At 37.4% G+C, this 18,517-nt stretch overlaps 1 protein-coding gene across 1 annotated transcript in view; it reads left to right on the top strand.

Annotated features, from left to right (window-relative positions):
• SMURF2 (SMAD specific E3 ubiquitin protein ligase 2) overlaps positions 1–18,517 on the top strand; it is a 121,837-nt gene that overhangs the window by 55,657 nt on the left and 47,663 nt on the right. The window contains exons 2-3 of the mRNA XM_059150232.1: positions 8,313–8,351; positions 16,380–16,488. Of these exons, the coding sequence (XP_059006215.1) occupies positions 8,313–8,351; positions 16,380–16,488 (148 nt within the window). The remainder of the gene's footprint in view (positions 1–8,312; positions 8,352–16,379; positions 16,489–18,517) is intronic.

The following is an 18,517-nucleotide window of genomic DNA, read 5'->3' on the forward strand; positions in this document are numbered from 1 at the left end:
TCATTGCAACATTTTGTAATAACGCTCTTGTTTGTGAATTGTGTAGTGCTCCTGTTTCAAGCAACAGTAACTAAAATGTGTACTTACCACAATTTGTGTATGAGTTTTTTATGGGTCTTAAATTTCATTTTCATTCCATGTGTAGGAGTTGAAGTAGTAGTTGTTTCTTAGAGCAGAAAGATCTAAATTGCTGTCATGTGCCAGCCATTAGGAAGAGTGCATATTAGTATACATTTTTAAAGTACTAGGCCTTTTTGTTGGAATAAGTATAGGAGTGTTATCCTGAACTTCAGTTTTCTTTTACCGTGATCATGTAAGTTCAACGAAAATCCAAAGGAATCTACTGTTTTCAAAAGTAGTCAATACAACTTTTGAGTTGCAATAACAGTATTATAAAATCTGTTTTCATGGGGCGGCAGAAGACAGGATGTCTGAGTGGTTTTTTTCTTTCTCTCAAGCAGTCTCATTCCAATCAGCAGTGTAATTGGAATGCAGCTCCAATCTGGAGGAGGAAGGGGAATTTTTGGCAAGAAGATACTGAACAGTTGGGAGTTTTATTCAGATTAAGCATAGACAGCCATTCATTATGAGTACAACTCATTCGGAACAGCATACCATTCTGTTTCTACAGCTGGGATTTTCTCTGATATTGCTACATGGTGTGTTGCATATAGATTACTCTAATCCAGCTATAAAAAGAAATTATTGACTGAAATGTTAATATTTATTGCATCTGCACTTCTGCAAATGGTTCTCTTCAATCACTTCAAATTGGTTGCCTCAAGTCAAAGATACTAAAGGAGATTTTTGCAAAATTTAAAATTGTTTCTTGAGAAAACAACAAAAAAGTGTGATTGATGGCATAATATTTGAATTATACCTGACCTGCAAGCTCTGAGGGCAAAGTACTGTTTAAATACTAAGGATTATTTAAATAGTATTTAAATACTATTTAAGTACAGAGTGTTTATCCTTATATCTGCAGAATCTGTCATAGCACTTGGCACAAAGTACTTTCTTCCTTAGAAAATGGTGAAAGAGTGAATGATTTAGGGGGATGCCTGAGTGGCTTATTTGGTTACGTGTCTGCCTTCAGCTCAGGTCAGGATCCCAGGGTGCTGGGATTGAGTCCTGCATTGGGCTCCTTGCTCAGCAGGGAGCCTGCTTCTCCCTCTGCCGCTGTTCCTCCTGCTTGAGCTTTTTCTCCCTCTCTCAAATAAAGAAGTAAAATCTTTTTTTTTTTTTTTTTTTTTAAGATTTATTTATTTGACAGACATTACAAGTAGGCAGAAAGGCTGGCAGAGAATGAGAGAGAGAGAAGAGGAAGCAGGCTCCCCAGTGAGCAGAGAGCCTGATGCGGGGCTGATCCCAGGACCCTGGGATCATGACCTGAGCGGAAGGCAGAAGCTTTAACCCACTGAGCCACCGAGGCGCCCCATAAATAAGTAAAATCTCAAACAAAACAAAACAAAAAACAGTGATGAACTTAGAGACCAATGTAGAACTCAGGTGGAAGGATAGTTCTGAGGAATGAGGAAACATTCTCAGGAATGTTTTAAGGATATTCTGGAATGGTATTAGGAGAAGAGGAAATGTATGCGAGGACTTAATCATATTTGTAAAAAGATCACTTTGGATCCATTGTGGAGAACTGATTGGAGTGTTGAGGCTCGAGGCAGGGGACTGATTGGGGGACTGGTTGTGGTGGCCTAGATTAGTTGATGGTGGGCTGGACGAGAGTGGTGGCATTGTTAATAGAAGTGGACAGATGAAGGATATTTGAGAGGCAGATTTGATTAGAATTGGTATTTGCCAGGAGGTGGGAAGGGGGAGGAGTAGTGAAAGTGGCTGTGGAGGTTTTTGACTGGAGCAGTGGAGTGAAAAGCAAGGTTATTTATGGAAAGAAAGTAAACTGGAAGAGCAGTTTTTGGGGAGGACAAGATGGTGATTTTATTTTGGGGCCCTGTATGGATGTGAAGTTTAGGAGAGAGTTAAGATTGGGTCTTTATATCTAGGTGTCACCAGAATGCTAAAGGCCAGGTATAATGTATGAAATGTAGCTCTTCATATTTATTTTTTGAGAGGGGAGGAAGAGCTTTGTCAGTCTGTTAGGCCATGAGTTTTCTCCTAGGAAAAAATGTGGATTCTTTCCCCAGAAGAGTACACATGCATATAACAGTTTATGTATAATTCCAAAGATGGGCTTCTGTGCTCCTCAGGTTATAGAGTAAAAGAAGAGGATCTAGGCCAACAGTCCTGACGAACCTCAATTTCCATGGGCGGAGTATAGGAAAAAGATTAAGCAAAGAGGTTTGAGAATGAATTTTATGTCTGGTATAAAACCAGGTGAATGTGCTGTTGAACAGAAATCAAAAGAAAAGAGGGGTTCCAGAAGCAGAAGTAATGGCAACTGCTTCTCAGGGGTCAGGGGTGATAATGAAAGTTGTCCATCAGATGGATTTAGTAATGGAAAAGCCATGTAAGGGAAATGGTGAGCAAGAAAGCCAAATTACAGTGAATTAAGGCATTAGTGGGAAGTGAAGAAGTGGAGTCTGTCTAAATTTACTTGTTCAGAGTTATTATGTATGGATGTTGTACTTTGTCAGGTGCTTTTTCTGCATCTATTGAGATGATCGTATGGTTTTGATCCTTTCTCTTGTTAATGTGATTCATCGTCTTGATTGATTTGTGAATATTGAACTGCCCCTTGTATCCCTGGGATAAATCCCACTTGATTGTGGTGAATGATTTTTTTAAATACAATGTTGGATTGGGTTTCCCAATACGTTGTTGGGGATTTTTGCATCTCTGTTCTTCAGAGATACTGGCCTATGGTATTCTTTTTTTTATAGTGTTTTTGTCTGGTTTTAGTACCAGGATAATGCCAGCCTTACAGAATGAATTTGGTAGCTTTCCTTTTGTTTTTTTGGAATAGTTTGAGAAGAACTTTTCTTAAAATGTTTGATAGAGGGGTGCCTGGGTGGCTCTGTCGTTAAGTGTCTGCCTTTGGCTCAGGTCATGATCCCAGAATCCTGGGATCCGGCCGTGTATTGGGCTCCCTGCTCGGCAGGGAGCCTGCTTCTCCCTCTCCTACTCCCCCTGCTTATGTTCCCTTTCTCACTTTGTCTCTGTCAAATAAATAAAAATTTAATAAAAAAAAAAAAAGACAACTGGGGTCTGGTATGTATAAATAAATAGATAGAATTCACCCGTGAAGCTGTCTCGTCCTGGATTTCTGTTCGTTGGAAGCTTTTAGATTATCATCAAAATTTGATTATTTTGATTGTTGTTAATTTTATCAGTACTTCATCTGTTCAGATTTTCTGTTTCTTCCTCATTCAGTTTTGGAAGATTCTTTGTGTCCAGGAATTTATCCATTTCTTCTAGGTTGTCCGGTTTGTTGGCATAACATTTTTCGTAATATTCTCTTATAATCTTTTGTGTTTCTCTGGTGTTTGTTGGTATCTAACTCCAGGATTTCTTATTTTATTTATTTGAATCTTCTCTTTTTCTTGATGAATCTGGTTAAAGTTTTATCCAGACAAAATAAAATTTTGCTTATTTTTTCAAAGAACTAGCTCCCAGTTTCCTTGAGCTTTTCTCTCTCTCTCTCTCTTTTTTTTTTTTTTTGGTTGTTGTTTGTTTTTTAGTTTCTATTTCATTGATTTCTGTTCTTTATTTCCTTCTTTTGATAGACTTTGGACTTTGTTCTTCCTTTTCTAGTTCCTTTACATATAAGGTTAGGTTGTATGTTTATTTTTCTTATTTCTGGAGGTAGGCCTGTATTGCTATAAACTTCCCTCTCAGAACATCTTTTGTTGCATCCCAAAGTTTTGGATGGTGTATTTTCACTTTAATTTGTCTCCATGTATTTTTTGATTTCCTCTTTGATTTCTTGGTTGACCCATTCATTATTTAGTAGCATATTATTTAACCTCCATATATTTGTGTTCTTTCCAGACTTTTTTCTTTTTTTTTTTTTTTTTTTTTTTTTTTTTTAAAGATTTTATTTATTTATTTGAGAGAGAGACAGTGAGAGAGAACATGAGCAAGGAGAAGGTCAGAGGGAGAAGCAGACTCCCCATGGAGCTGGGAGCCCGATGTGGGACTCGATCCCGGGACTCCAGGATCATGACCTGAGCCGAAGGCAGTCGTCCAACCAACTGAGCCACCCAGGCGCCCCCAGACTTTTTTCTTTTGATTGATTGCTATTGTGTTAGGAAAAAATACATATGATTTCAGTCTTTTTGAATTTACTGAGCCCTGTTTTGTGACCTAACTTGTGATCTGTCCTGGAGAATGTTCCATGTGTACTGGAAAACGTGTATTCAAATGAAATGTTCTGTGTATACCTGTTAGGTTCCTCTGGTCCTGAGGGGGGAAAATTAAGAGCTTTTCCTCTAAAATCAGGAACAAGACAAAGATGTCTACTCTTACCACTTTTATTCAGTATTAGCACTGGAGGTCCTAGCTCCTTGCTGCAGCAATTAGACAAAAAAAAAAGGAATAAAAGGTAAATTGGTAAGGAAAAAGTAAAACTTTGGCTATTTGCAGATGATATGATACTATATATAGAAAATCCTAAGGATTCCACCAAAAAACTCCTAGAATTGATAAATGAATTCAGTGAAGTTGCAGGATAAAAACCAATATACAGAAATCCATTGCATTTCTATACACTAATGATGAAGTAGGAGAAAGAGAAATTAATAAAACAATCCCATTTATAATTGTACCAAAAAGAATAAAATACCTGTGAATAAGCTTACCCAAGGAGGTGAAAGACCTGTATTCCCAGAAACTGAAGAACACTGATGGAAGAAATTGGAGATGACACAAATAAATGGAAAGATATTCCATGTTCATGGATTGTAAGAACGATATGATATAAATATATATGCATACTACCCAAAGCAATCCAAAGACTTTTTGCAATCCCTATTAAAATACCAACCTTTTTCATAGAACTAGAACAAATGATACTAACATTTTTGTGGAACCACAAAAGACCCTGAATAGTCAAAGCAATCTTGAGAAAGAAGAATAAAAATGGAGGGGGTATTACAGGCCCAGATTTCAAAATAAATATGCTACAAAGCTGTTGTAATCAAAATAGTATGGTATTGCCACAAGATAGACACATAGATAAAAGGAACAGAATAGAGAGCCCAGAAATAAACCTACACTGATAATGGTCAACTAATTTGTGACAGTCTCTTTAACAAATGGTGCTAGGAAAACTGGGCTGCTTTCTAATACCACATACAAAAATAGAGTGGATTACAGACCCTAAATGTGGGACCAAAAACCATAAAACTCCTGGAAGAAAACATAGACAGTAATTTTGACACTGACCGTGGAAAACATTTTTTCTAGGTATGTCTCCTCAGGCAAGGGAGACAAAAGCAAAGTTAAATTTTTGGGAGTATACCAAAATAAAAAGCTTTTGCCCAGCCACAGAAACCATCCGCTAAACAAAAAGGCATTCTACTGAATGGGAGAAAATATTTGCAAATGACAGATTTGATAAGGGTAAATATGTAAAATATATAAAGAACTTATACAACTCAACATGCAAAAACCACAAATAATTCTGTTAAATGGGCAAAGGACCTGAATAGACATTTTTCCAAAGAAGACATGCAGATGGCCAGGAGATACATGAAAAGATGCTCAATATCCCTAACCGTCAGGGAAATGTAAATGAAAACCATAATGAGATATCACCTCATATCTGTCAGAATGGCTGGAATCAAAAGGACAAGAAATAACAAGTGTTGGTGAGGATGTGGAGAAAAAGGAATCCTCATGCTTTGTTGGTAGAATGCAGTCACTGTAGAAAACAGTATGGAGGTTTCTCAAAAAAATTAAAAATAGAATTACCATATGATCTGGTATTTACCCAAAGAAAATGGAAATATTAATTTGAAAAGACATAAGCACACCTATGTTTGTTACAGCATTATTTACAATAGCTAAGATATGGAAGCAACCCAAGTGTTCATTGATAGATGAACAGATAAAGATGCATGATGGAATATTACTCAGCCATAAGAAAGAACGAGCTCTTGCCATCTGCAACAACATGGATGGACCTGGAAGGTTTAATGCTAAATGAAATAAGCCAGAGAAAGATACCATGATTTCACTCATGTGGACTTTAAGAAGTAAATGAACAAACAGAAAAAAAAAACCTCCAATCAAATTCTTTTTTTTTTTTTTTTTAAGATTTTATTTATTTACTTGAGAGGGAGACAGTGAGAGAGAGCATGAATGAGGAGAAGGTCAGAGGGAGAAGCAGACTCCCCATGGAGCTGGGAGCCCAATGCAGGACTCGATCCTGGGACTCCAGGATCATGACCTGAGCCCAAGGCAGTCGTCCAACCAACTGAGCCACCCAGGCGTCCCCCCCAATCAAATTCTTAACAAACTGGTGGTTGCCTGAGGGGAGATAGGTAGGGAAAGGAAATAGATAAAGGGGATTAAGAGCAATCCTGATGACCACTGAATCATTATATTTACCCGAAACAAAGATAACACTGTATGTTGTTATACTTCCATTAAAAAAAAATAATTAATGCAGGTATAAATGGAAAAAAAAAAGCAATACTTTAAAAATAATATGAAATATATAGTAATATATATTGGTAGTTAACATTTAAATAATACTGTGATAATAAAAGTTCTGGATCCAAAAGAAAAATGGAGTTGCAAAATATAGACAGTTCTTTCAGTAGTTTCATTATGAAGGAAAAGAGATAGGATGGTGTCTGGAGAGATGTTGAAATGCCGACAAGGATTTGTCAGTAGAGGAGATGAGAGACCAGTGGTGGGTTGAATGTGAGATCTAGAGCACAGGAGGAGGAAGGACAGTGTTAGACAGGAGGGTGGACATTGTAAGTGGAAGCAAGACAAAAAGAATGAGTATCAAAACATGTTTGAAGAGTTAGTGATAAGAAGTTGGAGAATTCACATGTATTTTCTGTTTCTCTAAAGTAGGATGTGAAATCATTTCATTAATGTAATCATAGGATCTTGGTTAAAAAAAAAACTATTATCTCATCAGTCCTGAAGATTATAATTTGGATTATTCAGTTTACATGATGATAACGAAGGCTTAGGGAGAAGTTCTTTTAAATCCAGTTTATGATTTGGTACTCTTAGTTATGGCCCTTAGTTTTCATGATTGAATTTTTATGTTTTTTAAAAATAAAACTGTTTCTAAGACAGGGTCCAAGAAACTCTGACTAGTAAAGCAGTATCTTGTGCTTACTTAATAATTTTTTTCATTTGCCACTGAGATCTGTCTTGAGAATGATTTTTATTTGAACTTTTAAAGTGATTATATTTTAACTTGTTGCCGAAGTTTGTTATGTTAAATGAACTTTACATACTAAACTTTAAATAGTTGTAATTAATTGAACAGGCCATTTAAACTGAGTAGAAGTGGGTAGAAATTAACCAAACATTACATTTACAGATATTTTATAAATTAGAAACATATGGAAATTGATGTTTCCCCTTCTCTTGTAATAAGCTTGAATTAAAGAAGTTAAGTTTGATTCAACATAAGCAGTAATTTTTAATTAACACATAATCCCATACAATAAAATTCACCCCTTTAGAGTGTGTAATTTAGTGCTTTTAATATATTGACAAGGTTGTGCATCCATCTCCATAAAAATAATAATTAATACAAGGTAATGCAGAGAATGTGAATTTGGGATATCTAGCTCAATGTATTAACTTTCAATTTTTGGTAGATACAATAATCTGTCTTGTCACTGAACTGGTGATTTAGGAGAAGGTAATTTATGTCCTGTAAAATTTCTGTGGAGTTAGATGAAGAGTAAATACAGAATGTTATTTTTAAAAAATCTCATTTATATCAAGAAAGCCCTATCTTATTTATGATACGTATAAAATTATGATCAGTACAAAATCATTTCATTTTAAAAATATGTCAACCTAAATTTACATATTTCCTTCTTAGAACTGTTTTCCCCTTTCACTGAGCTCCTCTGAGATAAATCTTGATGGAAGATTGATTGGAAGTCAATCCTTATTAGAATATCAGATTTATAAACTTTCTGGCCCTCAGCTGTTACTGGTGATCATTGCTGAAGTTGCAGCCCTGGTTTAGCTGTCTTTTGCTAGTCTTTAATAAAAATTTGTGATCATATTTCATACTTTGCTGTAGTTAGTGTTTAATTATTGTTCTCTGGTGTTTTTAGTGTTTTAAAATGAACCTTTTGACAGTGCAGTTTTAACCATTTTAATTCTTTCCATGTATTTTTTTGTTTCCTTTACAGTACTCTGTGCAAAAAACTTGGTGAAAAAGGATTTTTTCCGTAAGTAAATTAACTTTAAATCTTGTATGTTGTATGTAGACTTTTTGGATAACATTTTCAGAATTGTCTGGCTTAGTGAGTACTCTATTAAGAAATCTACTCAGTACTGTTTTATGAATGCTTTGGTTCAGAGCCTTTTGGCAGTACTTGTTTTTTTTTTTTTTAAGAGGATTTTGTGCCTTTTTTAGGTTTAGTCCCTTTCCTTTTATCTACCCCTCCCACATATTTGTGTGAAATATGTGTAAGTGTGTCTGTGGGGTATGTGTAAAGAATATTGAGGGTGTGCATATAGTACTAGGTTTCTAGAAAAGTAGAGATTATTTTGTAAACACTTCTTTTTCTTTTCTAACATTTTATAGGAAATTTTATTCAGACAGTCATGATTCCTTGGAAAGTAGAGAAGTCATTCAGCCTGCTTGGAATTTCCAGAGTGTGTAGGAAAGAAATCTTTGCCACATTCGATCATAGATGCTCTGTGTCTCAAACTCCAAAGCAGACATTTGGTTCCCATATTTGCAAGTCTCTTTGCCAATAAGTTGTCATATTTTTTTGGTGGCTTTATTTAGGATTAAGTTTTGTGAGGGAGGATTGGGAAGAACCCCTCCCATGTGTTTAGAATCTTTACCCTGTATAATACCATATTTCATAATAGCTTTAAATTACTGAGTAAAGAAAATTCAAAAATATATAAATGAGTAAAAATTATACAATTTTTAGTAAAGAACTCTAAGCCAATCAAATTTTATATGTAAAATATTTGAAATTATAAATTGAGAAGTTTCATTAGATTTTAAAATTCAAGTTCTACCATCCAGCAAAAACTAGCTATATGTGTTAATTTAATATGATATTACTTAATTTTCAGGGGTTTGATTAAAAGAATTAATGAGCTCATGATGCATTTTAAAATCATACTTAATTCATTTCACTTGAAATTTTCTTTTTAAATTTCTAGAGAAAACCAGAATTAAAGTTTGTAAAAGAACATCTTATAAACCTTTCTGTCATTAGAAAATTTTTTGGTGTCTGTGTTTATATGGGAAAGGAGTTAAATTAGGATAATTTGGGACATAGTTAAGAAAGTTTTAAGCGGTCTCCAATTTATGCACCCTGTGCCCTCCACACTACTGCATGTCCCAGCAGCAGAGACCCCTGGCCTCTCTCCATGCTGCCACCACACAATACATTCGCAGGCTTTTGCTGAACTACCTATTTCATCCCTGTCACTAATAACCTAGTAGCCGATGTATACTCTTTTTTTACACCCCCCCCTTTTTAAGACTTTATTTATTTGACAGAGAGAGAGAGAGAGAGAGAGAGAGAGAAAACAAGCACAGGCAGGGGGAATGACAGGTAGTGGGCTTCCTGCTGAGCAAGTAGCCTGCTGTGGGGCTGGATTCCAGGACCCTGGGATCATGACCTGAGGCAAAGGCAACCGCTTAACTGACTGTGCTACCCAGGCAACTCTCTCTTTTACTCTTCTTAAAGGTTGGTTTGAGGTAGGATCTATTCTAGGAGGGCTGCAGAGTGGCAAATAGGATCAGATAGGCAAGTGACAAGGAAAAAAGGGAGGAGAGTGAGGAATTGCCTACGCTTACAGTTGCTTCTGCACTCTCCGAGACATCTGCCCTGGTTTTAAAGATAAAATCTGGGGCACCTGGGTGGCTCAGTGGGTTAAGCCTCTGCCTTCGGCTCAGGTCATGATCCCAGGGGCCTGGGATCGAGTCCCGCATAGGGCTCTCTGCTCAGCAGGGAGCCTGCTTCTCCTCATCTCTCTCTCTGTCTGTCTCTCTGCCTATTTGTGATCTCTCTCTGTGAAATAAATGAATAAAATCTTTAAAAAATAAAATAAATAAAGATAAAATCTTCTGTTTTGTCTCCCAACCTTCCTTCCCAAGTTTGTTCTTTCTTCCAAAGTCCCAAGACACATCTTCTCTAGTAACTATCCAGTTAACCTTGTTTCAGTTTTCTGAGAAAATCTAGAGGAATCTTCCTTTAATTTTTGATAAACCTCGGAGAGCCAATTATTATCACTTATGATCTTCATCTGCCCTTAAGTTGTAGGTAGGAAAAGGAGTTCCTTCTTGAATTCTTTCTCTTTTTCATTGGTGTAGGTGTAAATGTTAATAAAAATTCTTAAAGGGGCGCCTGGGTGGCTCAGTGGGTTAAGCCCCTGCCTTCGGCTCAGGTCATGATCTCGGGGTCCTGGGATCGAGTCCCGCATCGGGCTCTCTGCTCTGCAGGGAGCCTGCTTCCTCCTCTCTCTCTCTGTCTGCCTCTCTGCCTACTTGTGATCTCTCTGTCAAATAAATAAATAAAATATTAAAAAAAAAATTCTTAAAGAATTGTGAATTTGCTCCAGAGATAAGAAAATTAGGGGAAACTATGTGATTATATTTAAAACCAGAATGGAAGAAACACTTGATGGTTCTGGAAAGGGAAATAGGAAAGCCAATCCTGAGGCCTTCAGAAGACACGCAGCCAGGGGTGGGCCATCTCTCGGGTTCACAGTGGGAACAGCCTCTGCTGTGGTAGATTTACATCTTTGGTCTGTTTATAAGTTGAGGGTTGCCCACATTAATTCCAGAGAAAGAATTATGATACTTCCTAAATCTCTTAATGAAATTTGAGTGGGAGTGTCTATTATCAGAGTGCAATTATCATTGACACCAAAATGTAAAGTGTTTGTAACGAGGTTTAAATCATGTTGAATGAGAAGAGTAAATTTTAATATCAAGCTTGACTATATAGACTGATGAACTATGTATGTGTGTATATATTTAATTATAGGAAAAAAATACAAAGCCAGGTGCTGTAATTTGTGTAATTTGAGATAATACTATTTATCTTGGGTATCTACCCTTGCTAAAAAAAAGTTTTGCTAATTCGTTTTTTAGAATTGTTTGCAAGCTTATTGGCTTTAAAAAATAAGTTCCTTGGGTGCCTGAGTGGCTCAGTGGGTTAAGCCTCTGCCTTTGGCTCAAGTCATGATCTCAGGGTCTTGGGATCAAGTCCTGCATCGGGCTCTCTGCTCGGCAGGGAGCCTACTTCTCCCTCTCTCTGCCTGCCTCTCTGCCTACTTGTGATCTCTGTCTGTCAAATAAATAAAGTCTTAAAAAAAAAGTTCCTTCCCCTTCTCCCACAATTTTAGAAGGAAAAGTTTCTCAACATATAGGAACATGTAGAGAGTTTTATAGTGAATATCCACCATCTGGATTCTACCATTAAGTTTGTCACGTACCTGTTTATCCATTATCTGTTTTTTCAAGTAGGTTTTCTTTTTTAAAAAGATTTTATTTATTTATTTATTTATTTGAGAGAGAGAGAGATTGAGGGAGAGAGAGAGGGGGAGAGAGAGAAGCAGACTCCTTGGTGAGCAGAGAGCCCAACACAGGGCTGGATCCCAGCATCGTGAGATCATGACTTGAGCCTAAGGCAGACACTTAGCAGACTCAGCCACCCAGGTGCCCCAAGAATGTTTTCATTAGTATATTTTTTTCTTTTTTATGCAACATTTAAATAAAAGATTTGTGTATAAGCTATTGTGTTAAGGTGCTGTATGTAAGGGCCAAATTGAAGTCACTCGAAACCAAGATGGTTGGTGATCCCCCCCCCCCCCATCAAAAATTAAAGCTTTAGGGGCATCTGAGTGGCTCAATGGGTTAAAGCCTCTGCCTTCGCTTGGGTCATTATCTCAGGGTCCTGGGATTGAGCCCTTCGACGGGCTATCTGCTCAGCAGGGAGCCTGCTTCCCCTCCACCCCCTGCCTGCCTCTCTGCCTACTTGTGATCTCTGTCTGTCAAATAAAATCTTAAAAAAAAAAAAAAATAAAGCTTTAGGAGCACTTGGATGGCTCACGTGGTTGAGTGTTAGACTCTTGATCTCAGATCTTGATCTCACGGTCATGAGTTCAAGTGCCGAGACTGGGCTTCGTGCTGGACATGGAGCCTACTTAAAAAGCAACAACTTTGATTTCTCTGGAAAGTAGCACACTTCTAAGTTGAAGATTTTGTTTCATTATTATTTGTAGTCCAAGTACATTTGTATAGCGAAAAAGTCTTGAGCTTTAGCTATTTTTATATGACTCAGAAGTGATGGGGATAATTGAGAAATGTTTAAAAATACAGAAAATAACTTAGCCACTTTATATTTACCACTAGAGGTCTCACTCACGTCAGAAAACTTGATAGCGTTTGACTACTTTATAGTAACTTGGCTCTCAAGTTAAATTTTTGTGGAGTAATATAACCAGGTAAGTTGAAATTTAGGTATTTTTGTTGTTGATGTTAGGGTGTAGAGCTTGTATTTTGTATTATTGAACAGAAGAGAAATGTAGGAGTCCAGGACTGAGAATTTTATACTTAAGGATTTGGAAGCCATATGTAGTGGTTTGTGTGAAAAAGTTTTCCTTAGTCTATAATTATATAACTGGTTAAACATCTAAAAGGAAAGCTCGAAATGTGGTTTTTGTTTTGTTTTTGCTTACAAACATACATTTATATGTTTTTTGAGATAGTAGAATCAAAACAAGATAGAATGGATTCCTTCAGGAGAAAATACTTAATGTTATCGAGGGCAGAGGGAAAAGTACTTTTCCATTAAACACAGTTAAAAATAATTAGGTATTATTAAAATACTATAAGTATGTCTTGTACATGATTTAAAAAAAATAAAAAGGGGTGCCTGGGTGGCTCAGTTGTTAAGCATCTGCCTTCAGCTGAGGTCATGATCCCAGGTTCCTGGGATTGAGCTCACACTGGGCTCCCTGCTTAGTAGGGAGTCTTCTTCTTCCTCTGCCAGCTGCTTCCCCTGCTTGTGCTCTATCTCTGTGTCAAATAAATAAATAAGTAAATCTTAAAAAAATATATATAGTTAAATACATCAATACTCTAACTTCCCAAGTATCTTCTTAAATACTTGACACTCATAAATTTTGTTCTTCTCTTATTTGAAGTTTACAGATCACAGAATCATAAGAATTGGGGAACTGACAACACAGTTTCTGGCTGGCCTTGAGTCTTGGCACATTGGTATCTTGACTTAAAAAAAAAAGATGTCAGAATGTAGATATCAAGGTGTACAAGTTCTTTAGTTATCAAGACTTATCAACATTTTTGTTCTAGTATTTTCAGCTGTCCATAGGAAATCTTTGCTATCCTTAAATATGTTTAATGCCTAAATTGTCATTTAAAAAAAATATTTTATTTATTTATTTTGACAGAGAGAGATCACAAGTAGGCAGAGTGGCAGGCAGAGAGAGGGAGGGAAGCAGGCTCCCCGCTGAGCAGAGTCCGATGCTGGGCTTGATTCCAGGACCCTGAGATCATGACCTGAGCCAAAGGCAGAGGCTAACCCACTGAGCCACCCAAGTGCCCCCTAAATTGTCATTTTTGTCTCTATCATTTTATTTATAAATAGTTCTACCTTCTGGGGCGCCTGGGTGGCTCAGTGGGTTAAGCCTCTGCCTTCAGCTCAGGTCATGATCTCAGGGTCCTGGAATCAAGCCCAGCATCAGGCTCTCTGCTGAGCAGGGAGTTTGCTTCCGCCTCTCTCTGCCTGCCTCTCTGCCCCTGCTTGTGATCTATGTCTGTCAAATAGATAAATAAAATCTTAAAAAAAAAAAAAAGTTTTACCTTCTCATTTTTCTTTCCCCCAAAAGATCACTCTTCTCATTGTTACTTAGGGCTGAAAACCGTAGTGTCATTTTTTACTTTAGTTTCTTATATACTCATTAGATCTTTCAGAGTAGCTGATTTCACTGTCACTTTCCTTTTTATGTGACTTCACTAATGCAGAGTTTACTTACCTTACTGTTCTTTTATCCTACTCTGTGGAACTTCCAACAGCTTCATAGATGTTCTCTGTACCAGTCTTTCCTTCTCCCAGTCTACCTGAATACCACTAGTGAAAAAACAGGACCATGTATTTACAGCCATGCTTAAGAACCTGGCTCCCTGTTACCTGTTTCAGTCATCTTCTGACTTTCAAGCCTCTCTTACCAGCAGTATTTACTTTTACACATTAGCATAGATGATTTGGTTAGACTCCTCAGAGCCCTTCAGATATTGTCAGTATTGTCATACCTTTCTTGGCAATCTTCCTGTTTGTCCTTTAAAGCCCTAGTGAGTCCCATATCTGTATACTCCCCACTCCCCCGCTTTGATTAACTGTTCAAACTCCAGCTGTTCTCTTGTTTTTCGGAGCTCTTACTTGTACTCACTGTTGAACTACATAATAAATGAGAGTATAACATAGCATAGTGGTTAAGAGCATGAAATCAAGAATTAGATTATATGTGCAGCATGACTTTAAAAATCTAAACTTTAGACCCTGGCTCTGTCATGTGCTATTTGTCCTTGGACTAGTTAATTAATCCTCTTGTGCCTCAGTTTCCTTATCAGAAGAGATTATAGTGGTATTTACCCCATTGGATTATTGTGAAGAATAAGAGATTGAGTGTAAGTAAAGCATTTAGAATAGTGCCTGACATAGTGTTTAAAGTGTTTTCTTTATAGTCAGTACAAACACTTGTTTATTCTCAGGTTCACCTCTCCCCCACAACAATTTTTTTTTTTTTTTAAAGATTTTATTTGTGACAGAGAGAGAGTGAGTGAGAGAGGGAACACAAGCACGGTGTGGGGGGGTGCTGGAGAGGGAGAAGCAGGCTCCCCGCTGAGTATTGAGCCTGATGTGGGGCTCTATTTGGGACCCTGGGATCCTGACCTGATCTGAAGGCAGATGCGTAATGACTGAGCCACCCAGGTGCCCTACCCCACAGCGTTTTTTAAAAAAAGATATATTTTTTTCATGTGAGAGGGAGAGAGCCAGAGTGAACATGAGCTGGGGGAAGGGCAGAAGGTGAGAGAGAGCCTCAGGCGGACTTCTGCTGAGTGCAGAGCCCCGATGCAGGGCTCAGTCTCACAACCCATGAGATCATGACCTGAGCTGAAACCAAGAGTTGGAGGCCTGACCCACTGAGCCACCCAGGTTCGCCAACCCGTACACTAACCACCCCCCCCATCCTCCCTGTAACCTTGGCATATTCTTATCTCCCCTCTTTTAAGGTGGAGTATCAGGGGCGCCTGGGTGGCTCAGTGGGTTGGGCCGCTGCCTTCGGCTCGGGTCATGATCTCAGGGTCCTGGGATCGAGTCCCGCATCGGGCTCTCTGCTCGGCAGGGAGCCTGCTTCCCTCCCTCTCTCTCTCTGCCTGCCTCTCCATCTACTTGTGATTTCTCTCTGTCAAATAAATAAATAAAATCTTTAAAAAAAAAAAAAAAAAAAAAGGTGGAGTATCAGATTTTTTAACTCAGTTTCTCATCACTCCTGGTAGCTATCAAAACTTTCTGGCTAATTTGATTTCTCTGTAGCCCATGTTTTTATGTAAAGATCTTTAGTAAGCTCTTTCTTTAAATGCTACTAAGAGGGGACTCTGGGTGGCTCAGTGGGTTGAAGCCTCTGCCTTTGGCTCAGGTCATGATCCCAGGATCCTGGATTGAGCCCCACATCTGGCTCTATGCTTAGCAGGGAGCCTGCTTCCTCCTCTCTCAATCTCTGCCTGCCTCTCTGCCTACTTGTGATCTCTGTCTATAAATAAATAAATAAAATCTTTAAAAAAAAAATAAAATAAATGTACTAAGAGAGACCTTGGGAAGGCTCTCAGAGAGCCAGGAATGTTTTAAGCTTCCTGGGCTCAAGGGGCTGGTAAAATTCTATAAAAAGTCCACATTTTGAGGTAACCTGTAGGCTTTGGTAGTTTAAGCTGAGAATGTTTTGCGATAGGAGCAAGAAAAAAAAAATGTAGCTTTTGGTATTTAATATAGAATTAACTTTAATCTTAATTTTAATATAGAATTAACTTTCATCTTCATTTTAAAATGGACCACTTTCATTTATAACTAAATGTTCAACTTTTTATAAAGAATGGAATAATCTTTTGTAGTAAGTAGTGAGCTTTATACAATTAATCTTCTATTTTCCATGCCAGAATATTCTTTAATTAAAAAAAAAATTTTCCCCTTTTTTCACAGGACTTCCTGATCCATTTGCTAAGGTGGTGGTTGATGGATCTGGGCAATGCCATTCTACAGATACTGTGAAGAATACCCTTGATCCAAAGTGGAATCAGCATTATGACCTGTAGGTTTAAATGATTCATTTGCAACGAAACTTAGAATCAATAGTATTTGATATAGTCTTTGAAAAGAATCTCTGAAAATGATCAGAGTTTGATCTGTGGTATAATTTGATCTTCACAGAGAGACACAAAACCTAATGGAAAGGTTCTTTGTCTTATTGATAGCTGGTTGGTTTTGAAAGACTAAGTGCCGCTAATGAGCCTATAGAGAACAAAATGCATGTGCGACTTAGAGCCCCACCCCATCTTTTTTCAGTTAAGTAAAGGTATTAATTTACTTTTGGCCAATTATGAGTAATAAACAAGAAGTTATAATTGGGATGCACTCGTAGGCATTCTTTTTGCTTTCGTAGGCTGCTTTTATTTATATTTATGTAACTTCCTAAAAAGGCACATAATACTGTAAGGCTTTTAATGGGAAGATGCAGTCTGCTGTCCCATTCTTATCCCCGATTCCCATTCTCAAGGTAACTACTTTGAGTAACTTTGACTGGTTATTCTGGTATTTTCTTCTGTTCATGCTTATTTTATACATCTTTATGTGGGGTGGGTGTGGGAGGAGAGATGCCAAGAGAGATTTAGTATATATATATACTTTTAATTTTAGGTATTATTTTTACATTTCCTACCATATAAAAAAATTAAGCTTTTACAACTGATCTCTCTCATCCCTATTCCCACAATACTCAAAACGCCCAAGTAGCACTTCTTTCTCCCAGTCCCCAGTATAGTTACGTGAGCCTTTTTGGTTAAATCATTGTTCTGTATTTACATTACTATGATCATGTAAATATTCATAATTGAGTCTTGTGGTGTGCAATGGTTACATTTCCTTTCTTGATAACTTTTGTTTTTCTGGAGTTATAACTGTCTTACTTTGCCATTTGTTGTGTTCTCTCTGTCTTGTTGGTTAATTTCCAGTCTCCCCCAGGACTAAACATTTCTCCATATATTCAGCCACACAAGCAATTCCACTGGCTTTGTTCTCTTCTTGGAGATATCCCTCCTGTAACCTCTGTCCTCTTCCTCCAGTCTGGTCTGGTAGTCTAAACTGGTCTGAGATCTGCTGCGCAGTTGTCTGGGAACTTGCCTTTATCATTACATTGGGGATTTCCTTTGTCTCCTCTAGGTTCAGTGACTTCCCATTTTTTTGTTTATTTTGTTTTGTTTTGATGTAGTCTGTCTTTCATTGAGAAAGAGTACAAAGATAGGGAAAATTTCTTTGATATTTTATCTGAAAATATACTTTGTCTTCTCACTTGATTGTCTACATATAAACTTCTAGGTAAGACATCACTTTCTTTCCAAATTGTGAATACAGTGCTCCATTGTCTTGCAGGTCTAGATCAGCACTGCTGAATAGAAATACAATGGGAGCCACAAATGGGAGCTCAGCTGCAATTTTAAATTTGCTAGAAGCCACATTTTAAAAATTCAGTAAAAAGAATGTTTTAATAAATATATTTTATTTTGTTCAGTATATTTAAAATATTCTCATTTCAACATATAATCAATATAAATTTTTTTATAAATAGAATTTTTTAAAAAAGCATTTTAAAATTAAGTCTTTGAGATCTTACAGGAATCTGTTTTGCACTTACAGAGTGCCTCAGCTTGGATGAGCCTCTAGTACTTAGTACCTTCATGTGGCTGGTGGCTGCCCTTTTGCACAGTGCAGTTTTAGAGCCATTACTAATGGCATCCTGATTTTGGTCTTTTTTGATTATTGTTTTCCACTGGAAGATTCCAGGGTATTCTCCTTATGCCTGATACTACATTTTTTGGTGATGGTCTTAGTATATATTATTGTTACATAGTGCTAGGTACTTATTAGAAACTTTTAATCTGGATAATGAAATTCTTTTTAAAAATTTTAATTTCAGGGGCACCTGGGTGGCTCAGTGGGTTAAAACCTCTGCCTTCGGCTCCAGTCATGACCCCAGGGTCCTGGGATGGAGCCCCACATCGGGCTCTCTGCTCAGCAGGGAGCCTGCTTCCCTTCTCTCTCTCTCTCTCTCTCTCTCTCTCTCT

The sequence above is a fragment of the Mustela lutreola genome, chromosome 15 (genome assembly GCF_030435805.1).
Source record: "Mustela lutreola isolate mMusLut2 chromosome 15, mMusLut2.pri, whole genome shotgun sequence".
NCBI classification, from domain to species: domain Eukaryota; kingdom Metazoa; phylum Chordata; class Mammalia; order Carnivora; family Mustelidae; genus Mustela; species Mustela lutreola.